General features: G+C 50.6%; 1 protein-coding gene across 4 annotated transcripts in view; it reads right to left on the bottom strand.

Annotated features, from left to right (window-relative positions):
• Positions 1-25,331, bottom strand: part of MICAL2 (microtubule associated monooxygenase, calponin and LIM domain containing 2) — a 227,099-nt gene that overhangs the window by 57,188 nt on the left and 144,580 nt on the right. For 3 of the 4 annotated variants that reach the window (XM_075546055.1, XM_075546054.1, XM_075546056.1), the window contains one exon: positions 21,477-25,206. In XM_075546055.1, coding sequence (XP_075402170.1) covers positions 24,811-25,206 — 396 coding nt within the window. In that variant the 3' untranslated portion in view covers positions 21,477-24,810. Of the gene's footprint in view, positions 1-5,712; positions 5,880-7,913; positions 8,095-21,476; positions 25,207-25,331 lie in introns of those variants that run through there. The other variant, XM_075546057.1, reaches the window with a different exon arrangement.

Here is a 25,331-nt window from a genome sequence, read left to right on the forward strand (position 1 = left end):
ACCTATGGACTCCCAAGGTTTGAGTACGAAATATGAAACCTGCTGTCATGCAGGTGACTTTGACTGAGAGTGACAGACAGGTCAGAGCAGAGCTGTCCTGCAGGATTTTCAAGGCTGTGAATCTGTTCAGAAGCAGCAGCCACATCCTTCGCCCGGGGTGGGTTCCAGTGACTGGCAGTTTGATTAGTGGTGAGGGCTGAACCACTGTGCCATTGGCGGGACCGTCGAAAGTCAAGGTCCAACGGCGCCCCACCCTGTCTCCCTGGAAGTGGTCCTGAGTACCCCAGCCTCCAGTTCCCGAAGGTGGGGCCCCGTTCTCATCAGCCCGGCAGCAAGAGCACGGTTTCACCAAGAGCTGGAGCTGCCTTTCAGCACCTTCGGCCCTCGATGCCTGCCTCTCAGGGGCTGCCCTTATAGACACGAGGTGCCTGCTTCATCTGGGGGGGGGCTCCCCAACCCCATCAGCCCATCTCCTCATCAGCTCAGGGGTCTGCGGGGGAGTCTGGGGGCACGGGGGCAGAGAGCCCAGTCTCCCATCTCCTCATGAGGCTGACGTTGCATCTACACAGTAGGTCCACTTCCTCCCTACAAAGTGCAGGCTGAGGCTGGCCAGGCTGTATGCCTCCTACAAGGAGCAAAGGGTGTCCGGGCCAGCTACCTACTTCTCAAAGCCACTCTCTCGATCGTCACACAGAGAAACGACTCCAGGAAAAGGTCAGCTCGCTTCCTGTGCCTTCTCTTTCTTTTAAAGAATCATTTTATCGGGGGCTCGTACAACTCATCACAATCCATACATCCACCCCTTGTGTCCAGCACATTTATACATTGGTTGCCATCATCATTCTCAAAACATTTTCTTTCTACTTGAGCCCTTGATAGCAGCTCCTCATTTTTTCCCTCGCTCTCTCCCTCCCTCCGTTCCTTACGACCCTTGAGAATTTATAATTATTTTTCATGTGTTAGACTAACCAATGTCTCCCTTCACCCACTTTTCTGTTGGCCGTCCTCCAGGGAGGTGTGGGGAAAGGCCAGCCGCTCACAGGTATCCTCCCTGAGGGCCTGTGAGTTGCCAGACTGCAGTGGGCCCCACTCCCTGCTGTTGTGATCGGTTCCCCTTTTTTCTTCCCCACCTTCCCCTTCCCCTCCTGGAATCACTACTCTCATTATTGGTCCTGCGGGGTTTATCTGTTCTGGATTCCCGTGTTTCCAGCTCTGATCTGTAGCAGTGCACATCTTCTGGTCTAGCCAGATTCGTGTTCTTACTGCTTCTCCACAGTCCTGACTAGTGCAGCCGTCATGGGACCCACCAGAAAGGGCTAAACCGTCATGAGCTGCTCCTGTCACCTCTGTTCACAGGGCCTACATCTCTACTACAGCAGGGACCATGAGGCAGGGGACTTGTTCGATTCAGGAATTATGAGTAGGCCAAGTGGTAACAGCTCTCTTCTTTCCAGCTTCCATTAAAATGTGATGCTCTGTACACTGGCACCGACCAGAGCTGGAAACACAGGGAATCCAGGACAGATAACCCCCTCAGGACCGATAGTGAGAGTAGCCATACCAGGCAGGTAGGGGGAAGGTTCGGGGAGGGGGTACCAATCATAATGATCTACATATAACCCCCCTCCCAGGGGAATGGACAACAGAAAAGTGGGTGAAGGGAGGCATTGGTTAGTGTAAGACATGGTGGAAAAAATGATAAATTCTCAAGAGTTCATGAGAGAGGGAGGGTGGAGGAGGGGGGAAATGAGCTGATACCAAAGGCTTAAGTAGAAAGAAAATTATGATGGCAACAAATATACAAATGTGCTTGGCACAATGGATGTATGTATGGATTGCGATAAGAGCTGTAAGAGCCCCCAATAAAATGATTTTTTTTAATGTGATGCTCTCGGGGCACCTTTGGCTAGCAGAGTGCAAGCAAGACCTACTTCAAAAGGTAAGTATTTTGCCACATGAAGCTCATGGCTTCATTTCATTGTCAACTACGAATGGTCCCGTAGGCCCTTGGATCATTCTTTTATGCCACAATTCTCCCAAAAACAAAAACAAACAAAGGCTCCATAATATAAATTCTTTAACATGAAGATCACTTGGGGGCAGGTCGCTTTCCACATGCCAGCTGACGTATGCTCAAGAATCTCAAGCACTAGCTCAATCCAATTCGTTACTAATTCATTCATGTAAGCATGTCCTCCAGAAGGTTGCTCTTCTGAGATCCCCAAGGTGTCAGACACGGACCACTCGGGGTGTTTACATGAACTGCAGGTGCAGCTGGTCCACTCTGGACCTTCTCGCTCTGAACCTCTGAGAGTAGGGCCCCAGGAATCTGCCCATGGAGTGAGGTTTTAAAGAGCCCCTGAATTTGAGGTTTATGGGAGAAAGAGGGGACTTGCTACTCCTGTAACGAGTTACTATCTCAGAAACTCACTGGGGTGGTCCTACCCTGCCCTGTAGTCGCTATGAGTCGGCATCAACTCGATGGCACTGAGGTGGAGTTTTAATTTTTGAAGTTGAGGTCGAAGAGGCGCATCACGAAGCATGCTTTCTAAGACCTCAGTAACTCCCGGGTTGAAGTTTTATTTTCATGCATGATCTTGGGTGGCATGCTCTCTGATAACAAACTCTGGTAATTCAAAGAGAATTCCTTTCTGTGCAGACAGCGAATCTTTTTGAACTCACCATCTGGTCTCATTATAAAGGGATCCCCTGGTCTCATCCCACGTGGCTTCCCTCAGCTCTCCCCAGAGCCACTGATGTAGGAGAGACTTGTGGCAAACGAAGCTCCATAGGATCCACACGGTGGCGTCATGGCTCCATGTTTGGTAGAGTGATACGCTCACCCAAGACTAGCAACATGCAGCACAGAATGAGACCAGGGCTAGGGGAGTGAACCTGGACAGGTCTGCCCACCAGTCAAACACGTGCGAAGAAGGCTAACTTGATAGAGGATTCGCTGCAACTGAGCCGGACGGGAGAAATATTCCGGCCACCTGCCCTCTGTCTCTCCGGCGACCCCATGCACCTGAGAGAAAAGCTCTCACCGGATCCTAGCCGGTTTCCATGCCTCTCCTGCCAGTAAGGGATGCTGCACAAGCAGCCCCCAGGGGAAGCATCAGTGCACTCCGTGAGCCATTGTACAGGGCAAGAGCTAGTTAAGTCTCTCGATGGTATCTGATGGAAGTGGGGGAAGCAGGGAAAGTCCTGCCTGCTCTGATATATATACATAATATATTAATATATGGTGTATAATTTAGGTGTATTTCCTCCTGAACAGTGAGAATGATAGCTGTCTTTGCCCTCCCTGCCTCTCTGTCTCCCTCCTTCCCTTCCTTGTTCCCTTCCATTCTTCCTCACTTCTTTCCTTCTTTCAGTCTGGCAGCCAGAGAACACAGATTTGAAAACTATTAATCACGTTTTCTATTCAACTAAAGCAACATCTTGGGGTTGTGGCCTAGCCATCAAGGCTGTACCCCCTAAGCTGCTTTGGTCAGCCTTGATTCCGAGGCTGTGTACATAACCCTGCTGTTTTGTGTCTAACCCTTGAACCACCCCAAATCCTCCAGCAATTAGAGAGCGAGCGAGCGAGAGAGAGAGAAAGAGAGAGAGAGAGAGAGAGAGAGAGAGAGAGAGAGAGAGAGAGAGTAGGTGGAGAGAGGGGATCTGACTTTGCTAAGGAGGCAGCCAGAGCTCAGGGAGGTGAGGGAAATATGAAGGCCGAGCAGTAAACCATGCAGCGCTGGGCCAGCTGGGCTACATCCAGGCCTCGGTTCAGTGCCACACACTATCTTTCTGGACAGACCTGCAAATGACACTTAGCATACATGTCTAGATAGCAAGCTCTCCTGCCTTGTTCTTTAAGGTTGACACAAGAGGGTAAATGGACGAGGAGCCTTGGACTCAGCTCTGCACGTGTGATCAGGAATGGCCAGCGGCAGAAAAGGGCCATGCGCCTGGCACAGCAGAGGGTCAGTGAGAGCCAGGGGCCCTCCATGAGCTGAGTTGCCCCACTGGCCATAGTAACGCCCTCCAGCAGCAGCACGATGGCAGAGGGCCAGGCAACGTTTTTTCTGTTAGATTCGACTCTGGGCAACATGAGTGGGAGCCTAAGAAACAGCAACCAACAACCCCAACAACCTAGGCACTGTCTTCACTTCGCATTCATTCAAGAACCAGCGGAAATCCTGGCCCTGGCCACCAGAGGGCAGTGCAGGACAAAGTGTGCTCCAGCGCCCACCCGGGGCCACTCAGGGAATTCATTGATCCTGATGGGGATGCGACTGTCAGCCTGCTTCTCCCATCCCTGAAGTCCGATGATTTGAGCCCAAGTTGCTGATCGTTGAAAAAGCAAACAAACAAAATCCCCCAACCCACTAAAACACTCAACTCCAGGCCTTGATTGTCAAAACAAGCCGGACTGCGCATGACAGCTGCTTGTCTGTCGCCCAAGGTGGGAGGGAGGTGTGGCCGGTCCTGCTCACTCTGTGTCCTCGCGGGAGACCTCTGAGAAGCACCCGGGCTGTCTGCTCAGTGGACAGGGGATGAGACTACCTGCCTCACAGGTGGCCTGAGGACTCATGGGTTCCTGGGTGAGACAAAGCAGCAACAACCCTGGTGGCACAGGGGTGAAGCGCTCCACTGCTAACGGAAGGGCGGGAGGCTTGTGGTTCTGTAGAGAACACGATTACAGGAAAGATGGCAGTCTGGAAAACTCAGCGATGACGGCGGCGATGACGGGACGGCTCTCTTCTCCATAGGCTCGCTGCCAGCCAGAATCAACGCAAAGCCACGTAACCACAAGATGCGACAAGGCCCATTGCCGGTTTTCAGTAAAAGGGCATCCAGTATTGTGTAGGCAAATTCTACAAGTGCCCGAGTGGCCTACAGAGTTAAGGGTTCAATGACTACGGAAGTTGGCTGTATGAACTCACCTAGAGGCATCCTGCTTCAGAAAGGCCACAGCTTTGAAAACCCGCGGGGACAGACCGGCTCTGCACCACGGAGCCGCTCTGAGTTGGCAACTAGCAATCAGGTACGGCTGCCGTGCATCCACCAGTCCCCAGCACCTGGCCCGGGCCCGAGTCACCCCAGGCATGTGCTCAGTGACCCAGGCAGATCTCTCCTGGTTCTCCGCAGCTGTGGGTCCCTCCCTTCTTGTAGTGCTGTAGACTGTTCGACCCTCAGGCAGTGTGCAAAAGGGAGACAGGATGGAGACGACTCTGGGCATAGGGTCCTGGGAGGCCTTGATCTCTGACCGCTTGTGACCGACCACAGTCAGACACCTCCGTAGTCTTCCCACTTGAAGACCCCAAGATTCTCATAGGGAAGGATGCCAGGCCTGGGCTCAGTCTCTATAGATGGCCTCATAATTCCAGGGTTCCAGCCCCTACATCCAAGTGTGAGGGCGTGGCTCCCCATGGGTAGAGCACCAGGACACTGACTCCAGAGATGGCAGGACAGTTTTCAGGGAGGCGAAGAGCCGATGACAAGGAACATAAGAAAGAAGCAGATATTCTAAATCGATTGTGGAGATGATTGTACATCCTTATTAATATGACAGAATGACTGAATTGTATGATATGTGAAATATATGCCAATTGAACTGAAAAACAACAACAACAAAAGAAAACAGGCCTTGGGCGCATCTCTGTTCCCTTCCCCTCTCCACCCTAGAATAGAGTCTGAATCCATGTCGGCAGGCCCTCTGCTCACCATGCATAGCTTTGGACTCCTCAGGGTGCTGTGTAGAGAGAGTTCCATCCAGGACTTCCCTCAGAGAGGTGTGCCGAGTGAGGCCTTGGGCTTCCAGCTGCTGGGTTCTCTCCTCAAAGGGCTCTGCATGGGGGGGCTTGTTGCTATAGTCAGACTCTGTTTCAGAGCTAGAAGGAGAAAGGAGAGAGGAAGCATGAGGAGCCCTGGAGTGCTCCCACACATGCTCTCATGCATGTGCGCGCGCACACACACACACACACACACACACACACACACACACACACACACACACACACCTGTCAGTCACTGCGTCTAGCACACCCTGGGATAGAGCACTAGGTTTTAAGTCTCTGTGATGCATGCCTGGAATCTCAGCTGGATTTTGGAGTTGCTTTGGCCAACTTATTGCAATGGAAGTACCACCGGGCCTCTCCCAAACCTAGGCCTCAAGTGGTCCTAAGTTCCACTCCTTTTCTTAGAAACATGTGACCCCACCTGAGCTGCCTGCTAGGAGATGAAGGGCATCAAACCCACAAGTCCCTTGTTAGCTACTCCCTCCCCAAACACACGAGGAAGCCAGCCAACAACAGAAGAACCAGCCTGAGCCTTGTTCAAAGGGCTGACGTACAGAATCAGGAGCATAACAAACACCAGCTGCCCTTAGTCACTGAGCTCTGACCTGGCTTATTACTCAGCATTCTGGTAATTCTATACCATACAGAGGTCGCTCCTGGCCAGTCCATCCCACGTCTCTGGTGAGTCCTTTTTATTTATTTATCCACCTGGCACACACTCATTAGTGAGCTTTGGCTCTTTCAACTCTTTACTTGTTCAGCGGGCAGCTGCTCCATCTGCCAGTTGGCTGTACTGTGCGGTGCTGCAAACCGTGCCTCTGGCACTTCAAACACAGCAGGGCCACCCACGAGGGACGAGAGCCAGGTTTCAGTGGGTCATCCAGGTGGGGGTGGGGGAGAAGGCTAGGAAGAAAGGTCTAGCAAAATGTGCTTCTAAAAATTAGCCCATGCAAACTTGAAGATCACAGCAGAACATTGTCTGCCTCACATGTTTGGGACATGTTGAGTGGAGGGACCAACAGTTGGAGGAGGACCTCGTGTCCGGTGAAGAATCCAGTGAGGGGAGGGTTTACCCTCCTAGGAGGGCACAGGGCTAGACAATATTGGGTTCTGACAGTTACACCAGGCCGCTGTGAGTCAGCGTGAGCTCCCTGGCAATGAGCTATCTGCCCCATTTGCACGAAAGTTCTCTGAGAAGGGCGTAGTCTGGACCTGACCACCCGTTTTATCTTCAGAACCTGACAAATGCTAAGCAATAGAGACGCATGTGCTGAGTGACTTCCGGGATGAATTCGGCATTATCTCGGGGAGGCCGGGCCTCTGCATTTCCAATGACTACTCCGGGTTTCTGGCAGATGGGGAGGACAGTGCTCTGAGGTTTACAGATCGAAGACACCTTTCCCATGCTCCTCCCCACCGTGTTCCTGTGGAAGGGCCCTACGGAGTCCCTCCCTGTGACCCACCAACCATGCCTGGTGCGCACCCCCATGCACCCTGGATGATAATTGCCCTCAGGGAACTAGGTTGTGGGGCCAGAGCCTTCCCCTCTCTCTGAGAGCATAAACACTAGCTGACATGTACACACCGATGCCCCACTTATCAACTATCGTGCTAGCTGGCATTTTGCATCTATCACAACAATAATAATAAAGCCCACTATCCAATGCCAGCCTCCCTGCAGTAACTCATGCTGAGGCGCAAGGCAAGAGTAAGACTGGCAGTGATGGTGATGATTATATGTCAGCTTGCCTGGGCTGTGACTCTGACTCGGTGGCTTGGCAGTCATGCAATGACGCCATCCTCCTCCATTTTCATACAGCACTGACTTTGACACAATGGCCTGATCTCATGTTGTTAAGCGAGGAGCGGTTGTAACGCTTATGATGTACCAAGCACTGTTCTGTACGTGTTATAGACATTGATTCTTGGATTACGGTACCCTGTGACACAGCGATTACCATTGTCCCACTTGATAGATGAGGAATGGAGGCACAGAGAGGTCACACTGTCAGGGAGCAGAGAGAAGGCCAGATCCTGAATCCTATACAACCTCAGCAACCTGTTCATCACCACCACCCCCCAACCGCCCCGATGGTCCCCGTCCGTCCCCCAGTCGAGGGAAGGTACCTGCTGTCGTCACTGGTGACCAAGACGCACACGGCCATCACGTCCTGCCCGACCGCATCTTCCACAGGGCTGATCCGCACTGAGGTCCACTCGGAGGCCGGGGGAGACAGAGCGCCGCCTTCCACTCCACTGGGCTCTGGCTCAGGGACACTCCTCGATTTCTTGGGGGAGGTGGGTTGATCTGTAGAGAGAACAGATCTAGAGAGATGGTGGGAAGGAACAGCCCCAGAAGGGACCTGCGCCCACAGGGGACGGAACGCGATGCTGCGGGTGAACTGAGGTCACTGCAGGCCATCCAGGCCTGGCCTTCTAGTCCTGTGCCATTGCTGAAGCTGCACCGCTCAGCGCAGTGGACTCCCAGCATCGAGGGCACCCTGTGTGCAGGGCACGGACCGGTTTCTGCAGGGAAGTCTTCCTGGGGCCCAGCCCGGAACCTCGCTGCCGCCTCTGTCAAAATAGCAGTGACGGTGTGCATTCTCCGTTTGGGAACCTTGACACGCCAGTAGCACTGGATCCAGCTGATCACTCCCGCACTCGAGAACTAGCTTTGCTCCCCGCTTCTAGAGCAGCGCGCGCCCTTGGCTTCCCCCTCCGTCCCCGCCATCTCCTTTCGTGTCTCCTCTGTGGGTTCCACTTGTTCTCACGGGCCTTGAGTGCTGGCGGGCCCCCACGGCTCAGTCTTTGAACTGCCTCTGTCCTGTCAGACTCACGGCTTGGATGTTCTCATCCAGTCTCAGGGCTGTTAAACACCCACATTTACCTGGACCCGGTCCCGCATCCAGACGCACTGCATGTTATGGACACGTCCAGACTTCTCCTAACTCAGGTCAAAAACCCTAGTCACCGTCCGTACCTCTCTCCTTTGGAGCTTTCCTCGAGGCAATTAGCAAACCCGTGGGCCTTATCAGCAAAGTAGGTTTGAGTCCAGCTAGCCTTTCCCCACTTTTTCTGCTGCTACCTTGGGCCCGGTCACCCACCCTTCTTGCCCGGGTTATAGAAATGCCCTTCTCGACCCATCTTGGCAAGCTGGGTGACCTCCTTCTTGGGTCACCACGAAGCAAGTGTCCTTCCTCTTGTTAAGATGTGTAGCTTGGCTCCTGCCTACCTTCTTGGTAACCCGGCCTGCCCCCCCCCCCCCCAAACCATGAGGGTCATTGTCACCTCTTTCTTGGGTCCTTAACTTCCTTCTCTATTGGGCATTTTTCATCACTGTCGAAATATTCTGAAGCGTCTTCGGTTTTGTGAGTACTCCAATCCCAGCCCCACCCCTAGCTCTCAGCCAGCTCTTTCTTCCCTGCCCTTCCCAGCCCACCTTCTGGAAAGAGTTGCTACATAGACTTACCCCCACCCCCACCCCACCAACCCCATCATGTCCTATGATCCTGTCCAGCGAGTTCAGTGAAAGGAGGCTCAGTGGATTGCTCATTGAACTGCCAACCACAAGTTCAGCAGTTTGAAACTGCAGCTGTTCTGAGGGAGAAAGACGAAGCGTTTTGCTCCTGTAAAGACTTACTGCCTTGGTATGCCAAAGGAGCAGTTCTGCTCTGTCCTACAGGGGCACCATGAGTCTGAATCAACTTGACCATGGTGAGGTTTGGGGTTTTGTTTTTAACGCTTCCACTGTTCTCCCCCCACAAACTCGTCAGTGGCCTCCCTGCTGCTAAATCCAAGTCACAGGATGTTGGGGGTCTTCCTGCAGTTACTGGCTCCCTGCTGGGGGGAGGGGGAGGGGACCTTCTCTCTCCTGCCTCCTTGGCTGTTTCATCTCAGCCATTCAGTCTTCAGTTCCTCTCCCATTCCTCCTGGGTCACCTCCATCCGCTCTCGCCCTCCCCCGTGGGATGCTGCCAATCCATGGTCATCACTCAGGACCCAGGCCAAGTTGTGACAGCTCTAATTATGGAAAGGAAGTTAGGTTTTGCTGTGAAATAGCTTAAGGTTTAAAAGATGGCTCAGCCAACCCTATCTGAGGGCAGCCAGAGGCAGTGGCTCCCAGTTTGCCATAGCTCAGGTGTGTGCAGCTATACATCGACGATAGGACTGTGGGTGGGAAGCACTTGGAAAGTAGGGGTTAACCCAGACCAGCGCACGTGGTCTTTGCTGTACTGGCCACAAGGTATCTCCCAAGCTCCACTTGTTCCCGCAGCAGCTGTAGGCACGGTTTTGTGACTATGGGGGCCCTCCCACTGCGCAGGCAGAAACCTCCCTGTCTGCCCGAGGAGCAGCACGACCAGGTGTGGGCCCCTGGAACGTGAGCGGGTGGGTCATGGACAGTGGCATCAGATTTGCTTGGTCTGGCTTGCCCACTCATACTCCTGCCATGAGCAGAGCTTGTCCCGATGACCAGGGTGCCTATGGCCTGGATCCCCAATTGGGGGCTCGCGGGGACAAGGCTGGAGCCAACCTACAGCCTGGAGCCCAGCATGGCCCAGCCCATGTGGGTCCCACCCTGGAAGCAGAGCCAAGTTAGCCAACCCCCACAGGCTTGTCACCGAAACCATTGGAGCAGATGCCTAGCTCTGATCTCCTCGTAAGGAAGTGTGTCTATGAGCTGTTGGTCCAAGGCCGACTTTAATAGGCGGTTCCCTCCTCTGACATAGGGCCGTGGTTGGCGGTGCCGCTGGCCATCTGTGGCCAGCACCAGGCTACCACGTCCATACTATCTTCCCCAGGCTTGGTTGGCCCCTGTCACAATGTTAGTGGGAGGCCACGGGGAGAGGTTTGTGGGGGAGAGGGTGAGATAGAAGAGCCACTATCTCCTATCCTAGCTGTCACTCATGTCCTGTGGGGAGGCAGACTGGCACAGAGCCGCGTGTCTCAGTCCCCTCTCAGCCCTGTGACCAGATAGCCGGCACCGTGGGAAGGATGGGCCCAGGAATCCTTAAGTGCTGGCCCAGGAGGCTCTGATGTCACACGCCACAGTAGCAGCCAAGCCCTGAGGCCTTGACTGGGAGGGGGAGGTGCAGAGTGGGGGAGGACCTTGGCACTGACCCTGATGGTGAGATGGTCCCAGACTCTACCTGAGTCCAGAGGCCCTTCCCCTCATCCCTGGGAGACATCAAAGCCACACATCTTTCTGTGGATTGTTATTAACTCCATCTTACAGATAAGAAAATAGAGGCTCATGGACACTTTCTCCCTTGTCCAGTCTCTTTGTTCCTAATTGCCAGCATTGGAGCTGGCTCCGGGCTTGGGAAATTCTCTGGTCTCTCCGGAGAAAACAGTATTAAATGAAAACAGAGAATCTGAACACAACCACCAGGAAAACAGAGCCCAAGCTGAGATGCTCAACAAGAAGCTATAGGTAAGTGTACTTAACATCCTCTCAGGCAACGGCTGACCACCTATGCCCGTAGGCCAGGGGACACAAGGGTCTGAGTGCCAAGACAGTGGGTCCCATTTTTGCCCGGCTGCTGTGCATGGCCCGGAAACCACCTCATCTGTTATGATGGAGGGGCAGGCCCTAACGTCAATCCGGATGCTCTTGGACCCCTGCCAGCCTGCAGGTCAAGTGCCCAGGTTCTGCCCAGTGGGGTTCACAGTGTGCAGGCAGACAGGATGCAGCTGGGGGCTCCAGCCTGACTCAGTTACCCTTGTCCCCTCTGGCTGGACAGGTTCTCACAGGCGCCTGGTCTTCCCTGCAGCTAGCTTAGCAAAGAAGCCCAGTGGAACTTGCCCAGGACTCACAGGAGACATCAGTAGGGGGAGCTACCCAAGCCAGGTACTGCCCAGCAGCTCCTGGGCCATTGTACTCAGGACCCCTAAGCCCCATGGACATGGGTGTTCACATAACTGCCCAACCTGCATGGCGTCCTTTGATGTGTTGTGGGTGTTAATGAATGCGCATGTGTGATCATGATGCTGATGGAAGATCCAGGAAGCCACCTGGGGACTTGGAGGCAACCCTGCGGGGAGCAACAGCGGGACGCCACTGGCTGGAGGGACAAAGAGCAGAGCGGGTATACTGAGAGTCCAGAGCCACCTGTAGGAGAGGGGCTGCCAGGTGAGATTGAGGGTTAGAGGTGAGCAGCACCCCGGGGGAGAAGCAGCCACTACCCATACTGCAGACAGGCAGGGAGGAACACCCTGGCTCCTCCCTTTGTTTTTCTAGCCCTGGAGAACTCTCAGCATTTTCCAAGAGGAAACGGGTTGTGAGGGAATTGGGGCTTGCACGTCCCTAACACAGATTGGGTGGGAGACAGAGGAAGCTTTGGGCTCCTGTACGGATGAACAACTCTGGAAAAGTACAGGGTACAGTTCCACTTTGTCCTGCAGGGTCACCATGAGTCAGAACCGGTACGTCGGCAGGGAACGCAGGCTGCATTTCTATATAAGACAGAGCCGGGCGGGAGAAGGGTGGAGAACGCATATTCCCGGCCCTCTTGTGAAATGGTGTGGGATGAGGGACGGGATAGCAAATACATCCTGGTGCGGAGGGGGGGCAGTCCCTGTACTCACGGTCAGGGGGTGTCACAGCTGCTGAGGGAAGGCTGGAGTCAGACTCTTCTATTTCCCAGGTCCTTGCAGCCCCCGCATGGCCCCAGTGTCCAAAGATAGAGCCACTGCCACCCTGGGGGCTCCCCCTCCTCCGAGTATACCACTGGGCGAAGAGGTTTGTTTTCAGGGTCCACGCACACTGGGGGGGGGGGTTGCCCTGCTGCACTCCGGCCAGGAGAGCCACTGCTAACCCTGCACAGCACGTGTTTACCAGTGTTACTCAGACGCACACCAGTTACATCTTTGCCCCCTGGTCACAGAGGCAGCTTGCCCAGTGCCACTCCATTGAGTATGGAGGACTGGGCATCAAAGGCATGACTCTGCACACCTATTCTGCCCTTACCACACCTGCCTCCTCACCAGGGCCCTGGGGACACTGCTCCTTTATAAGCGAACATGCTGCCCCCCTCTCATCTCCCCGGACTTTGAATATATCAGCACTGACGAGAAGATTCCACATGAACAGGGCTTGGCTGAAGGGCCTGGCACGCAGTGAATGCTAAATAACGGCTGGCTCTGGGGCTTGGTGACATCGTGGAAGGAATTGAAACGAAACAGGCATGAGAGTGAATGAGTTCACTAAAAGGGTACAGTCCACCCACCCTGGTCCACCTGTTAGGTCTACTCCTCTTCCAGCTGCAGAGATGGACTTCTTTCACCGGAATCTTCCTGGGGGATAAATTCCCCGGGGAAGGATTACTGGGCCAAGGGGTCAGAACACATTACACGGAGGGATCTTAATAATTGTTGCCACATTGTTTCCACCCATTTAGGTCTTGCTCAATACTACTGGTTGGGTTTGTTTATTTGCTTGACTTACAATGGAGCTCTTTATTTCTTCTTCCGGACTGATTTATGGGTGCGGCATCATTTACATTCCTTTGAAGACTGAGTAAGACCGCTTGAAAGTGCTTCGTGTTTTGCAGGGATTACAATTTTAAACACTGTGGTAAGATGTATATGGCCCACGCTTACTGTGTACACAATCCAATGGTGTTAAGAGCAGCCCCCGCGTTCTGGAATGGTCACCCTTATTTATTTCCAGAACTTTCTCACACCCCCGAAAGAAATCCTGAACACCCCATTCCTTCCTTCCCTCAACCCTGAGCTCTCAGCTACTTTGTGTCTTTATGAACTTGCCAGTTCTAGACTGGGCCACGGAGCTAGAATCATACAGTATTTACCCTTTGTGTCTGGCTTTTATCAATGAGCATTTCCAAGATGCAACCAGGCTATGGCACGTAATGGAACTTGGTTCCTTTTTGTGGCTGAATAATATTCCATTGTATGAATATACTATCTTCTGTCCATTCATTTGTTAATGGACATTTGGGTTGTTTCCATCTTTGTGCTATTGTGAATAATGCTGCTATAAACACTTGCATACAAAGATCTGTTTGAGTCTATCTGGAAGGGTAGGAGTGTTGTAGTCATCTGGTAATTCTCCACTGAACCCTTGGAGGAACTGCCAAATGACTTGCCAAGCAGCCGCCCGTCTCACATCTCCCCAGGGCCTTCAGTGCGGAAGGGTCCTTTCCCTCCACATCCCGCCGACACTTTCTGGACCGCGCTGTCCATTTTTGTTGTTAGGTTGAGAAGAGTTTCTTAAATGTTCTGGAATTGAAACCACATATTGCAAATACGAGGAGAGCTTCAAACGTTTGGGGGAATTCCGTTATCTTGCAGTTCCATTTCTCTGCGAAATTCTTTGAAGCTCCCTCATGTGTCCTCCCATCCTGTGGGCGGTTCTTCCGATGTTTATTTACGGCCTTTGTTTCATTTTGATGAGCCCCAATGATTATTCTCTTTCTGGGCTCATATTTGATCATGTGGATCTGCTCTTAGGTTTTCTTACAGGGGCTTTCCTGTTTGGACTTTTAACACTAGGTTTTTAATCCATTTTGAGGGAATTATTTGTAAAGGTTTCAAAGCATCATTGTAGAACCAGTTGCTCCTCCCACACCAAAGGGTCTTGACAACCTTGTCCAGGAAATCAATGGATCCTGCACGATGGGGTTCCCCAAAGGTCTGGGGAAATGGAATGTAAAGAAAATGGAACGTTTCCACGAACTTTCTGAAGCCCTCTCCTGTCTGCGGGTCTGTTTCTGGGATGACGACCGTAATCCATTGATCCTCCTGCATCTCCTGCCAGCACATCCCTGTCGAGTCCATAGCTCTGCGGGTAAGTTTTGAAATGGGTAAATAGAGGTCCTCCAACTTTGAATTTTTTAAAGCGTGTTTTGGTGATTCATGGCTCCTTGAAGTTTCACGTGAACTTTAGGATCTACGTTGGCAGGCAGGAAACACTGGGGACATTTCGTTAGGAGTTGTGTGGAACCTAGAGATGGCATTGGGGAGGTATTGCTTCCGGTGAAGCCATCTGGTCCCAGACTTTTCTTTCTTGGGAGGTTTTTGATGAGCAGTGCCACGCCCTAATTGACGTTAATATGTCGGTTGCTCACAGGGAAGTTCAGATTTTGTACATTTTCTTGACTTGGATTAGTGGTTTGTATCTATGAATTTGTCCATGTCACCTAGATTATCCAAACTGGGGTCCTGTTTTATAGAACTTGCTTATGATTCTTATGTGTGTAAGTTGATAGTGATTTCTCTGTTTCCACTTCTAAGTTCAGTAATTTGTGTTATTTCTTCGTCAGTCTAGCCGAAGGATTGTTACTTTTGTTTATCGTTCCGAAGAACTAAATTTTGGTTTTGTTGGTTACTCTTACTTAAAAAAAAAATAATTTTACTGGGGGCTCTTACAGCTCTTATAACATTCCAAACATCAATTGTATCAAGCAGATTTGTAAAGATGTTGCCAGCATCATTTCCAAAACATTTCCTACTAGAACCCTTGGTATGGGTTTCCCCCACCCTCCCACCCCGTTTCTTTACCCTTTTCCATGGCTCTAGTCATTCTAATTTGTATTATTCCCTTCCCTCTGATAATTTGGGGTTTAGTTTGCTCTTCGTTTTCTAGTTCTGCAAGGTGTGAAATTAGGTTACTGGCTTGAGATATTTCTTATTTTACTCAGGCAGTCATTTCCAGCACCGCATTTCCCTCTTGGCATGATTTTCACTGCATACAAGTTCAGGTGTGGTGGGTTTTCCTGTTTGTCTCAAGGTAGTTTCTAATTTTCTTTTGATTTCTTCTTGATTTCTACTCCACTGATTGCTTAAGAGCATCTAAATCTTTATGTACTTGTGAACTTTCCAATTTTATGTTATTAATTTCTGATTTTAGCTGCCATCAAAATCCTGCCTGGCCCTGCCCCATCCTCGCGGTGGTTGCTACATTTGACCCCATCGTTGCAGCCACTTTGCTGAGGGCCTTGCTCGTTTTCGGTGGCCTGTCATGCACCAAGCATGATGTGCTTTTTCAGAGACTGCTCTCTCCTTGTACCACATTCAGAGTAGGTGAGACGTGTTAATCGCCAGCTTCACTTTCTTGCAGTCAGAAAGATGTCTGGACAATGTTTTGTATGCATCTGTGTGTTTACAACCTCGTTAGCTAAGGCAATGGCATAGAGAGCTCTGTCTAGGCTTACCACTCCTAAGAGATTTATAGTGAGGATCAAAGAATGTGTTTCTCTCTCTTTGGTCTGGCTGATCTATCCATTGTTGAAAGGGATGTCTGGAAGTCTCCAACTACTGTCTATTTACCCCTTCAATTCTACCAATATTTATTTCATATATTTTGAGAATGTTGTTAGCTATAACCATATTCATAGTTGCTTTATTTTCATCGTATACCTATTCTTTTATCAATATATAATACACTTCTTTATCTCTTATAACATTTGATTATTTTCCCGCAATAATATAGCTACCTCTTTTGTCAATATTTGCATGAACTATCGTTTTCTTTATTGTATTTCCAGCTGCTTTGGTTTTACTGTATTTCAAGACAGAATATATGAAAATGTTTTTGATTCATCCCATCGATCTCTCTTTTAGATGGAGGCAAGTCCATTTAAACTATTTATTGGTGAGGAGCTGATACCAAGTGCTCAAGTAAAAAGAAAATGTTTTGCAAATGTTGATGGCAACATAAATACAAGTGTGCTTAATAAAATTGAATGATGGATTGTTGGAAGATTTTTAAAAGCTCCCCATTAAAATTATTTTTTTAAAAAAACCCTCACGGCCATAGAGTTATAACTCTTAGCAATCCTTAAAGAAAAAAAGAACCCACTGTTACCGAAAAAAAGAAAAAAAAAACTACCCCAAAACAATAAAGTATTTGTTGGTAAGGATTTACTTTGGCCATCTAACCGTTTTCTATACGTCATATATTTTATGCTTTTTAAGGGCCCCATTATTGTCCTATTATTGCTATTATATTTTAGAATTTATTTTCTTCAAGGGTACACTGTTCATTCCTTTCTTTCTCTATAAAGTTATATTCTTAGTAGTTACCTAGGAGGTTGAATATCTGAAACTTTTCACAATCTAGTTGGCAGAATCAACATCTCCGTTTCAACAATACGCTAGCACTCTCCTCCTGGACCGCCGCAGGGTTTTCCCTCTGACAGCACAGCAAAGTTGCCTGTACACACCCTGTTCCACTAACAGTATCATGGCGGTTTTATGCATTTGTCTTTTAGATCAGAGAGAATAAAAATGGAATTAGAAATAAAAATATAACACTGACATATATATTACCTGCGTAGTTACATTTAACACTGCTATTTATGTCTTCATATAGCTTTGAGTTACTGTCTAGTGTCCTTTCCTGTGACCCCAAAGGGCTCAATTCAGCATTTCTTTGTGTGACAGGTCTATTAGTAACAATCTCTCGCCACTATTGCTGGGTATGGAATTTTCGGTTGACTGCTCCCCACTCCCCTCCCCTACCACCACCTTTGAGGACGTTTAATATGTCACCCCACGGCCTTTAGGCCGCCATTGTTTCTGATGAGAGCTGTTCATCTTATTAAGGATCTTTTGTATCTTTCAATTCTCTCTCCAGATCCCGGTGCCCTTTGACAATGTGACTAGCATGTACGTCAGTCTGGGTCTCTGAGCTTGTCCCGCTTCACTCGCTAGGTTTTCTCAGCCCAGGTTTCCATCAGATCCGTTAATGTGGTCCACTATTTCATCTGGTACCTTTTCCTGCTTCTTGTTCACTCCCTTCTCCTGGGAAGTCCATCCCACGTAGGCTACTGTGCATGGTGGTGTCTCGCAGTGCTCTTGCACTGTGTTCATTTATCTTCACTTTTTACCTTCTGTCCCTCAGGCTGGATACGCTCTCTGGCCTCCTCCTCAAGATTGCTGCTTCCCCACCCATTTCAATTGTGTAACTCCTCTAGTAATTGTGTGTGTGTGTGTGTGTGTCCATTTCAGTTATTGCACTTTTCATGCTTAGAATTTCTATTTGGCTACATTTTTTTTGGTAGTTGCTCTTTCTTGATATATTTGCTAAAACATTGCTTTGGTTTTCTTTTTCTATAGTTTCGTTTCACCCACTGAGTGTATTTAAGGTATTGATTTAGTGCCTTTTGCGGGCAATTTCAATGTTTAGGCTTTCTGTCAAATTATTTTACTTATGAATGATTATTTTTCTTATGAATGGGCTATACTTCTCTGTTAAATGGACTTTTTCCCCCCTGTTGTTGCTAAGGACTTGATATTTGAGGAACACGATGCGGTGATCCAGTTACTCCTTTAGGAACTGGAATTGTGGAATTGACTGTTGAGGGCAAGCATCGTTGGGTTGCTTAGTGACTCTGGGGACTGTGTGTGTCAGTCTGTGCTCCTTGTGAGTGATGACTGAAGTCTGCGCTTTGTTGTCTCTGTGGACAGCTAGTGCCTTGACAAGCTTAAATGTCTAGATCATAAAAAGAAGAGAAAAGTATAAATTGGAGAGAAAAGACAAGGAAAACGACAGCCAGCTCTTAAATCTTCCAATAGCTACCAGCCAGTACCGCGCTGGTCCAAAATGAAATGATGCTCCGTGCTGGGCTCAAAAGGAACTGCCAGACTCATCCAAACATACTCCCCCCCACACACATGCACCTCACCCCCTGTAGCTCTCTGCAGCTTCTTAGGACGGGTCCTTTCTGCCCTCCTCTGCCCTCGCTGGGGCCGCAGCAGGGTGGGACGGGGAGATAAGCAGCACATATGTTGTGTGCTGAGCGCATTTCAGTAGCCTTCCTTTCCCTTCACGTTCTCCTTTCGAGTGCTCCCCTGGTTGCTATAAATGTCCGAGCAGGTTCCAGAGGTCTGAGACAGGCGATACTGATTCCCATCCCTCTCTCGGTTTCATTCTTGTTTGGGTGGAGAGATTGCTCCACTTTCTGCAGACTCTTTCTAAAGCAGTGGTTCTTCATACAGGTCCTCATGTGCGGTGACCTCCAACCACAAAATTATTTTCGTTGCTACTTCACAACTGTAATTCTGCTACTGTTATGAATCATAATCTAAATATCTGATATGCAGGATGTATTTTCATTGTTACAAATTGAACATAAAGCATAGTGATTAATCTCAAAACAATATATAATTATATATTGTGAAATAGTTACGTGTTTTCCGATGGTCTTAAGCGATCCCTGTGAAAGGGTCATTCGATCCCCAAAGGGGTCGCGACCCCCAGGTTGAGAACCACTGCTCTGTTTGCTTTAAAAACTTGCTCGGGTGTCAATTATTTACATCCTTTACCCATTTATCACGGTTTTTATATAAAAATACCCCAAATATTAGCGGATGAGTTTTCTATGCCCTTATAGAGTTGAAAACTCACAGGGGCAGTTCTATCCTGTCCTATAGGGTCACTCTGAGTTTGTTTGTTTTACAGAGTGCCAAGTGCTTAAGGACACCTGATTTGAATAAACTTAAAATCATAGCAATAAGCTTTTTAATTATACTTCTTGTTATATAATATGTGATTATGGATTTTCCTCTTATTCTGCCTATTTAGTTTAATATTTGTTACCATACACAAGTTTAAGATAGATCAATGGTCATATTTGTTCATATTTTTAATGTAATTTTTTCTGTCATCAGTCTTAAAACTTAACCAGTTACTACTCAATTATATAATATTCAATTCTATTATTTGGCTCTTTATTTTTAAGTAATCCAGTGTTTGGGGAAAAAAGAGAATATTCTACTGACTACTTTATGTAGAACAAAAATGTAAAAATAATCTTAACTTCAACTAGGTAAGGGAAAGTTGACCTGAACCAAATTCAATTCCGCATCTGTACTCGAAAACTTCCCGAGGGTCTCCCGCACCAGTGGATCTTGTTCACAGTCTCCAGAGTTTGGGGGTCCGGGAACGTTTGTAGTCATACTTTATGACTATTGAACATGACTTCCTGTTATTCATGATACACTTTTTGGGTCCTACTGCCAGTGGCACATTGTGGGAAATGTTGCTTTATCTAACTTCAAATAAAAACCCAAACCAATGTGTGAGTCCCTCCACGGGCATTTGGTCTGTGTGTTCCCTGCTGTGCGCCCATCTCCAAAGGAGCCCCACGGGGGCAGGGGCAACATTGGACAAAAGGCCAGCAGTGTGACCTCATCCACTGCTAATGGGAGAAGGGCGAGGCTCTCTCCTCTCCTCTAGATTTGCAGCCTCAGAAACCGTAGGCAGCAGCTCTGCGCTGTCCTAGAGGGTCACTATGAGCCAGTGTCAATTTGCAGTCAGTTGGTTTGGGGATGGGGGTGGGGGTGGAATCTATTCACTTCAGAGAGCACACTCAAGGTGTCAGTTACATAATCTGTCAACTTGAGCAAAGGGGTGCAGTCGAGCCTGTCAATCAGGTCATAGCCAATGAGGCCTCTGTGTGGGCATGGACTTCTCCTGCGGATTCTGGGATCTCCTGTCTTCCTCCTCCCTGGAGGTGGGCCACAAATACACTCTCTCTCTGTGAGACCTTCCTGCTGACAAGATACATGGAATTGCGCTGATAAAGCCAGAGCCCTGGAGCTGGAGGAGCCAGTGGAGACCCACACCAGTGCTGAGATACTTCGACCATCATTGAGCTACAAGACTTTCTACCCACTGGCCCGTGATCTTCCTGTACTCGGCGTCACTGCACGTTTTGTGGGAGTCTGAAGAGGAATTTATAGACTGGTATCAGACACATGGGCTAATATCAGACTTGATCTGTACCGGGCTGGGATGTTTTCTTAATATACAGCTACTCTTTGATATAAAGCTCTTTCTTATACACATATGGGTGTCTATGAATTTGTTTCTCTGGTTAACCCAAACGAATACACTCAATAAATAGTAAATATTAGTTGAAGGGACAAACAAGTGCACACACAAATCAACAACACTAGCAACAAAAACAAGCCAAGTCTAGCAAAACAAACAGAAACCGATCATCTCTAAGATATCAGGAGGGCCAGGGCTTTTGTTTGGTTCACCGCCGCGGCAGGCACCTTGCTGTAGGAGGTGGAGGACCAGTGCAGGAGCGAGTAGCCTTCTTTGCCACAGCCCTGAGTAGCCAGATGAGACTCCAGATACATCCTGGAGTTGGGTCAGAGCCTGCCAGGGGTTCGGTACTCAGAGTGGGCAGAAGACATTGCATTCCCTAGTCCTTTCAAGGGAGGGTCTCTTAAGATCTCCACTGGCTCTTGACCTAGAGGAGCACATGGGTGATGTTCACAGATGCCCTGCCACAAATGCCATCCTTACCTTTCACCCATCACCCTTGGCTACCTTGGAACCCAGTGAGGACAGCTCCCCTGCAGGTCGGTGGCATAGGGTGCACAGGGAGACAAGTACCTGTCGGATATTCCGTTCCTAAAGCTGAGGTGACGCTGACCCTTACCCCCGCGATGCCCAGCATCTAGAGCAGAAAAGTACAATGAGTTTTCAAGAAAGAGACCCAAAGCCTGACCCAGGAGCATTGGTGACGTTTTCCAAATATTACCTCTGGGTAATATTTCTTTTCCCCCAAGTGCCCCAGCATAGCCCCAGAGAGCCCCGTGTCACCACAAGTACAGGCCCTGCCAGCAGTTTAGGGGAGGTGGATCCCCTAAGCCAATCCCCGGGCTTGAGGTTTCTTAGAAGCTTCCATGGCAAAGAAGAGAGGAAACAGTGAGCTTTATAAAGAACCATGTTTATTTTCATTTACAGCATCAAATACCATAAATAGAGCTACATATTGTTGGCTGTGTGCAAAATACAAGGGTTCTGTGTGGCACTGTAAATGACAACCAGAGGTCACATGCATGTGCTGCGATGAGCTGGGGGAGGCTAGCTAAGAGGAGGCTGACGGGGGCGGGCTTGGACAATCTTTGGTGGACATTCTAGCGAGGGAGGGAGACTCTGTAAGAGAAGACAAGACAAGAGCAGTGACTTCTGACTGGCTGGGGGCTGCAGCCACGCAGCCGGGAGGGCAGCAGGCCGGGCGGTGCAGGCAGGCCGAGGGGCGCATGCAGAGCAGACAGCAGCTGCAGCCTGGGTCTACGGGCTCCACCCACTACACTGCCACTGTACACGGAGGTCCCGGAAACATGCTTTGAGCTGAGCTGCGGGCCTATTGAAAGTGGCCGCTCCAGGCCTGGCACTGAACTGCCTCATCTCACAGACTGCACGCCTGGCCTGGGCGGGGCACTGCTCTAGGGGAAGCTTCTCAGGCAATGGGGGCCTTAGAAATCGAGGCGATCAAAAAGGCCACAGCCAGCCTCTGGAAGAAAGGGGTTTGCTGGAATCACGGTGCACACGACTTCAAAAGACAGAGCACGGAGCAGGCTTTGGACAAAGCCTCAGAATAGCTCCCCCCCGCCCCTGCTCCCCTTTTCTCCACCTCTCCCCAAAGAATCCCCTGTGGGGGAGATTAGTGAGCTAGTGTTAGAACCGATTTCGGGAGCTAACAGGGCGAGGCTGCTTACGCGGAAGTTTCTAGACTGGAGTGGTAGGGAACTGTCTCACAACTCCGCAGAGGGAGCTCTTCCCACCCAGAAGGCATGTGGGGAGCATGCAGGCAGCCCGAGAACCCAAGAAGGGGCGGCCATGCACTTGGGGCGCAGACAACGACGGCAGAGACTGGCTCAGACGGAGACGGAATCAGAAACGGCTTTCAAGCAGACCCCCAGCCCTGTGGCCCAGTGGCCAGGCCACCGAAGGGCTCCGTTAGCGGGTGAGACACTCACAGCGCAGTCAGTACCACGGGTGGCAGGAGGGGTTAACGCGACACTCGGGAAATTGGCAAGAAGACTAGTCACCTCAGAGCAGAAGGGTGTCAGCCAAAAAGTGGGTGCAGCACCGGAAGGCTGAAATGAACTGACGGCCACAGTGTGAGATTGGAAAGAGAGAGAAAGACAGAAGAGAGAACTTAGGCTGGGAGGAAAAAGAGAAACAGCTGACATGAGAAGGCATCAGAGTCGAAAATACAAAGTAACCATTTCTCATTTGTGTTCAAAGGACATATCCCCAACCGGTTTCTGCTTGCTCAGGACAGATGAACCTTTCTGGTAGTGACAGCTACTTTGCGTAAGAGGGATGCCCTCCTGTAAGCTAACGCCCCACTCTCCTCCACTGGGAAACTGTGAGCCCCATGATATTCTCTCTGCTCAATTTTCCTCTGGGTCTTAGCTCCATCCTTGAATATGGTATGGAGGCTTAGAGAGCCCCCACCCCCACCCCCAGGCCTCGACTTGGGATCCATCTTCCTGCTTTGGTGTGTCCCACCAGGAAGGTTCAAGGGCTCTGAGCACACAAACATCTCCGGCCTCTGACAGGGGCATCCCATCAAGGCAAACCCAGCTCCTCTGGGACAGAAATGACCTTCTGAGAGATTCTAGCTCTGGTTTCGAGAACATCCCAACCACAAAGCGTCTCACCCAATCCCCAGCTGTCAGGCCCCGTCCGTGACCCCGAGGAGCAGTGCCCGTGGGACATCACAATCTCAAGGGATTACGTACATTCAGATCCCCAAGGAGGCCAGGGCTCCCCTGTCCCCACCCTCAGTCAGCGAGCATAGAAAACATGGGCAAAACACAGCGGAAGTCACCAGATGAGAAGCGTTCCGTTGAGGCCAGAGGCGCCACAAGCTAGTCTGTTTCTCCCCCAAGGACTTTGGCTAAGTGTAGGAAGATGCCCCCTTTCTTCCTCCCACTCCCTAGAAACTGCTGTTTGGAACACTTCCTGAGGGGGGACTCCAGGGCCCACCAGCTGAGGTCTCCCGGCTATCAGGGGAACATGGCCTGCCCCAGGCGCACAGGGCCATCTTGGGCTCAGCCACTCTGCCTCCTCCGCGGGCCCTGGGGGCCTTCTTTACCAGCCTGGCAGCGATCCAGCGCAGACCAGTGGCTGGCTGCAGCGGGGCAGAGTGCAGGATACTCAGGGTCAAGAATGCCGGAAGGCCCACAGCCGGCTTTTGCCCCAGACCTCTTTCCTGTGTCTCACCCCGTAAACTGCTCTGGCTCCCTGTACATGAAGCTGCAGTGGACTTGCCTGTTCCAGGCACGGTGAAAAATTCGGGGAAAAATGTTCCTGGCAGCCTTGTGCATAGCTAAGCAGCCAAGGTGGTTGTGGGGGTGCTCACCGGGCAGGCCAGACATCCCAGCCACACCCTGAAGTGCTGACAGCCACCCTCATCCCCAAAGGATGCAGTGGGCGGAAGCAGGCCCTCCTGCTCAGTCTCATTGCTGTGACCCCTGAGTGGCTTTGACTCAGCCTGCAGACAGGGTTGGGGACACGACACGGAGTCCCCGGGGCTAAAGAGGCACCTGCAGTGTTCCCTCCAGTTTCAGCATCATCTCGGATTTCGGGGGCTCCAGGTGGCTACGTGCTCCTGGCTACGAAGCTCAGTAGTGGGAAGGGAAAATGGCCTTCTGGCTCCCTCCCGCCTTGTGGTTCGGTGGCATTTGGCTGTGACTTGGTATTCAACAACGACCCTTTAAGCTACTAGGGGACATCCCAATAAGGGTGGACTGGTAACAATGCCGGTTACACAATGACACTTTCATGCAGCAAAAGTTGCCCCTCGTTGAAAAATGACATCTGGGGACAGACATTGAAAGACACTTGTCAGACCCAAAGCGTGAGCTTGGCGCGCCGTGACCATCCAGACTCATGGCCACACCGAAGGTGTTCAAACCAGCTTGGAAACTCAAACTCGTGTTCAGAAAACGTAACACACATCCAAAAAAAAAAAAAGAAGCTTTTTCTTGGCTAATTAAATGTTAAAAATTGAAATGTAAACCCAGACATATGGCTCGTTTTGGTATAAAAAAAGAAGTACAAAGCTACAGAATACATCCTTCATCTTCCTGCCAGCCTTGGCCCCAGCCCTGTGGGCACACGCTCACCCTGACGAGGACGGGTGGAGGCGACAAGGTGAATCACTTTGGCTTTGAGCTGTCTGCAACGGCTGGCTTGTGATGACCACCTGGCCCCGGGACACGTTAAGGCCTTGGGCAGGCTCGGAGCGTCAGTGGAGCTTGACAGGGAAGCACCTGAGCAGGCAGTTGCGGATGCTCTCCAGGGAGGCCCCGGCCTCCTGGTACATGGAGGCCATGACCTCTGACAAGGCCCAGAGGAGGGGCAGGCCCAGGCTCATGAGCTCGTATGTGTAGCAGTAGTCGTGCGCATGGTCCCTGATATGGACGCCGGCGTGGCGCAGGAGCCCCTGCATCCAATCAAGGAGGTGCCAGGGAATGTCAAGCAGGTCCCTGGGCACCCTGAGAGGCTGGCTTAGCACACTCCTAAAGAAGGAAGTGGTGATACCTGGGGGGCTGCCTTCGGGGGTGCTGATGGCTACAGCTGCGCCAGGACTTTCCATTGGAGTTTCTCGAGGAGGGGCTTCCTGCTCTCTCCATGGCTCCTCCTGGGAACAAGAGCAGAATGCAGCCGTTTCAGTGACTTCATGATGGTCACACAGGACCCCGCCCCCAGAGCTGAGAGGACCAATCACAACTGACCATGGTTATGACCTGGATCATGCCGCCAGGC

This window comes from Tenrec ecaudatus, chromosome 4 (genome assembly GCF_050624435.1).
Source record: "Tenrec ecaudatus isolate mTenEca1 chromosome 4, mTenEca1.hap1, whole genome shotgun sequence".
Lineage (NCBI taxonomy): Eukaryota > Metazoa > Chordata > Mammalia > Afrosoricida > Tenrecidae > Tenrec > Tenrec ecaudatus.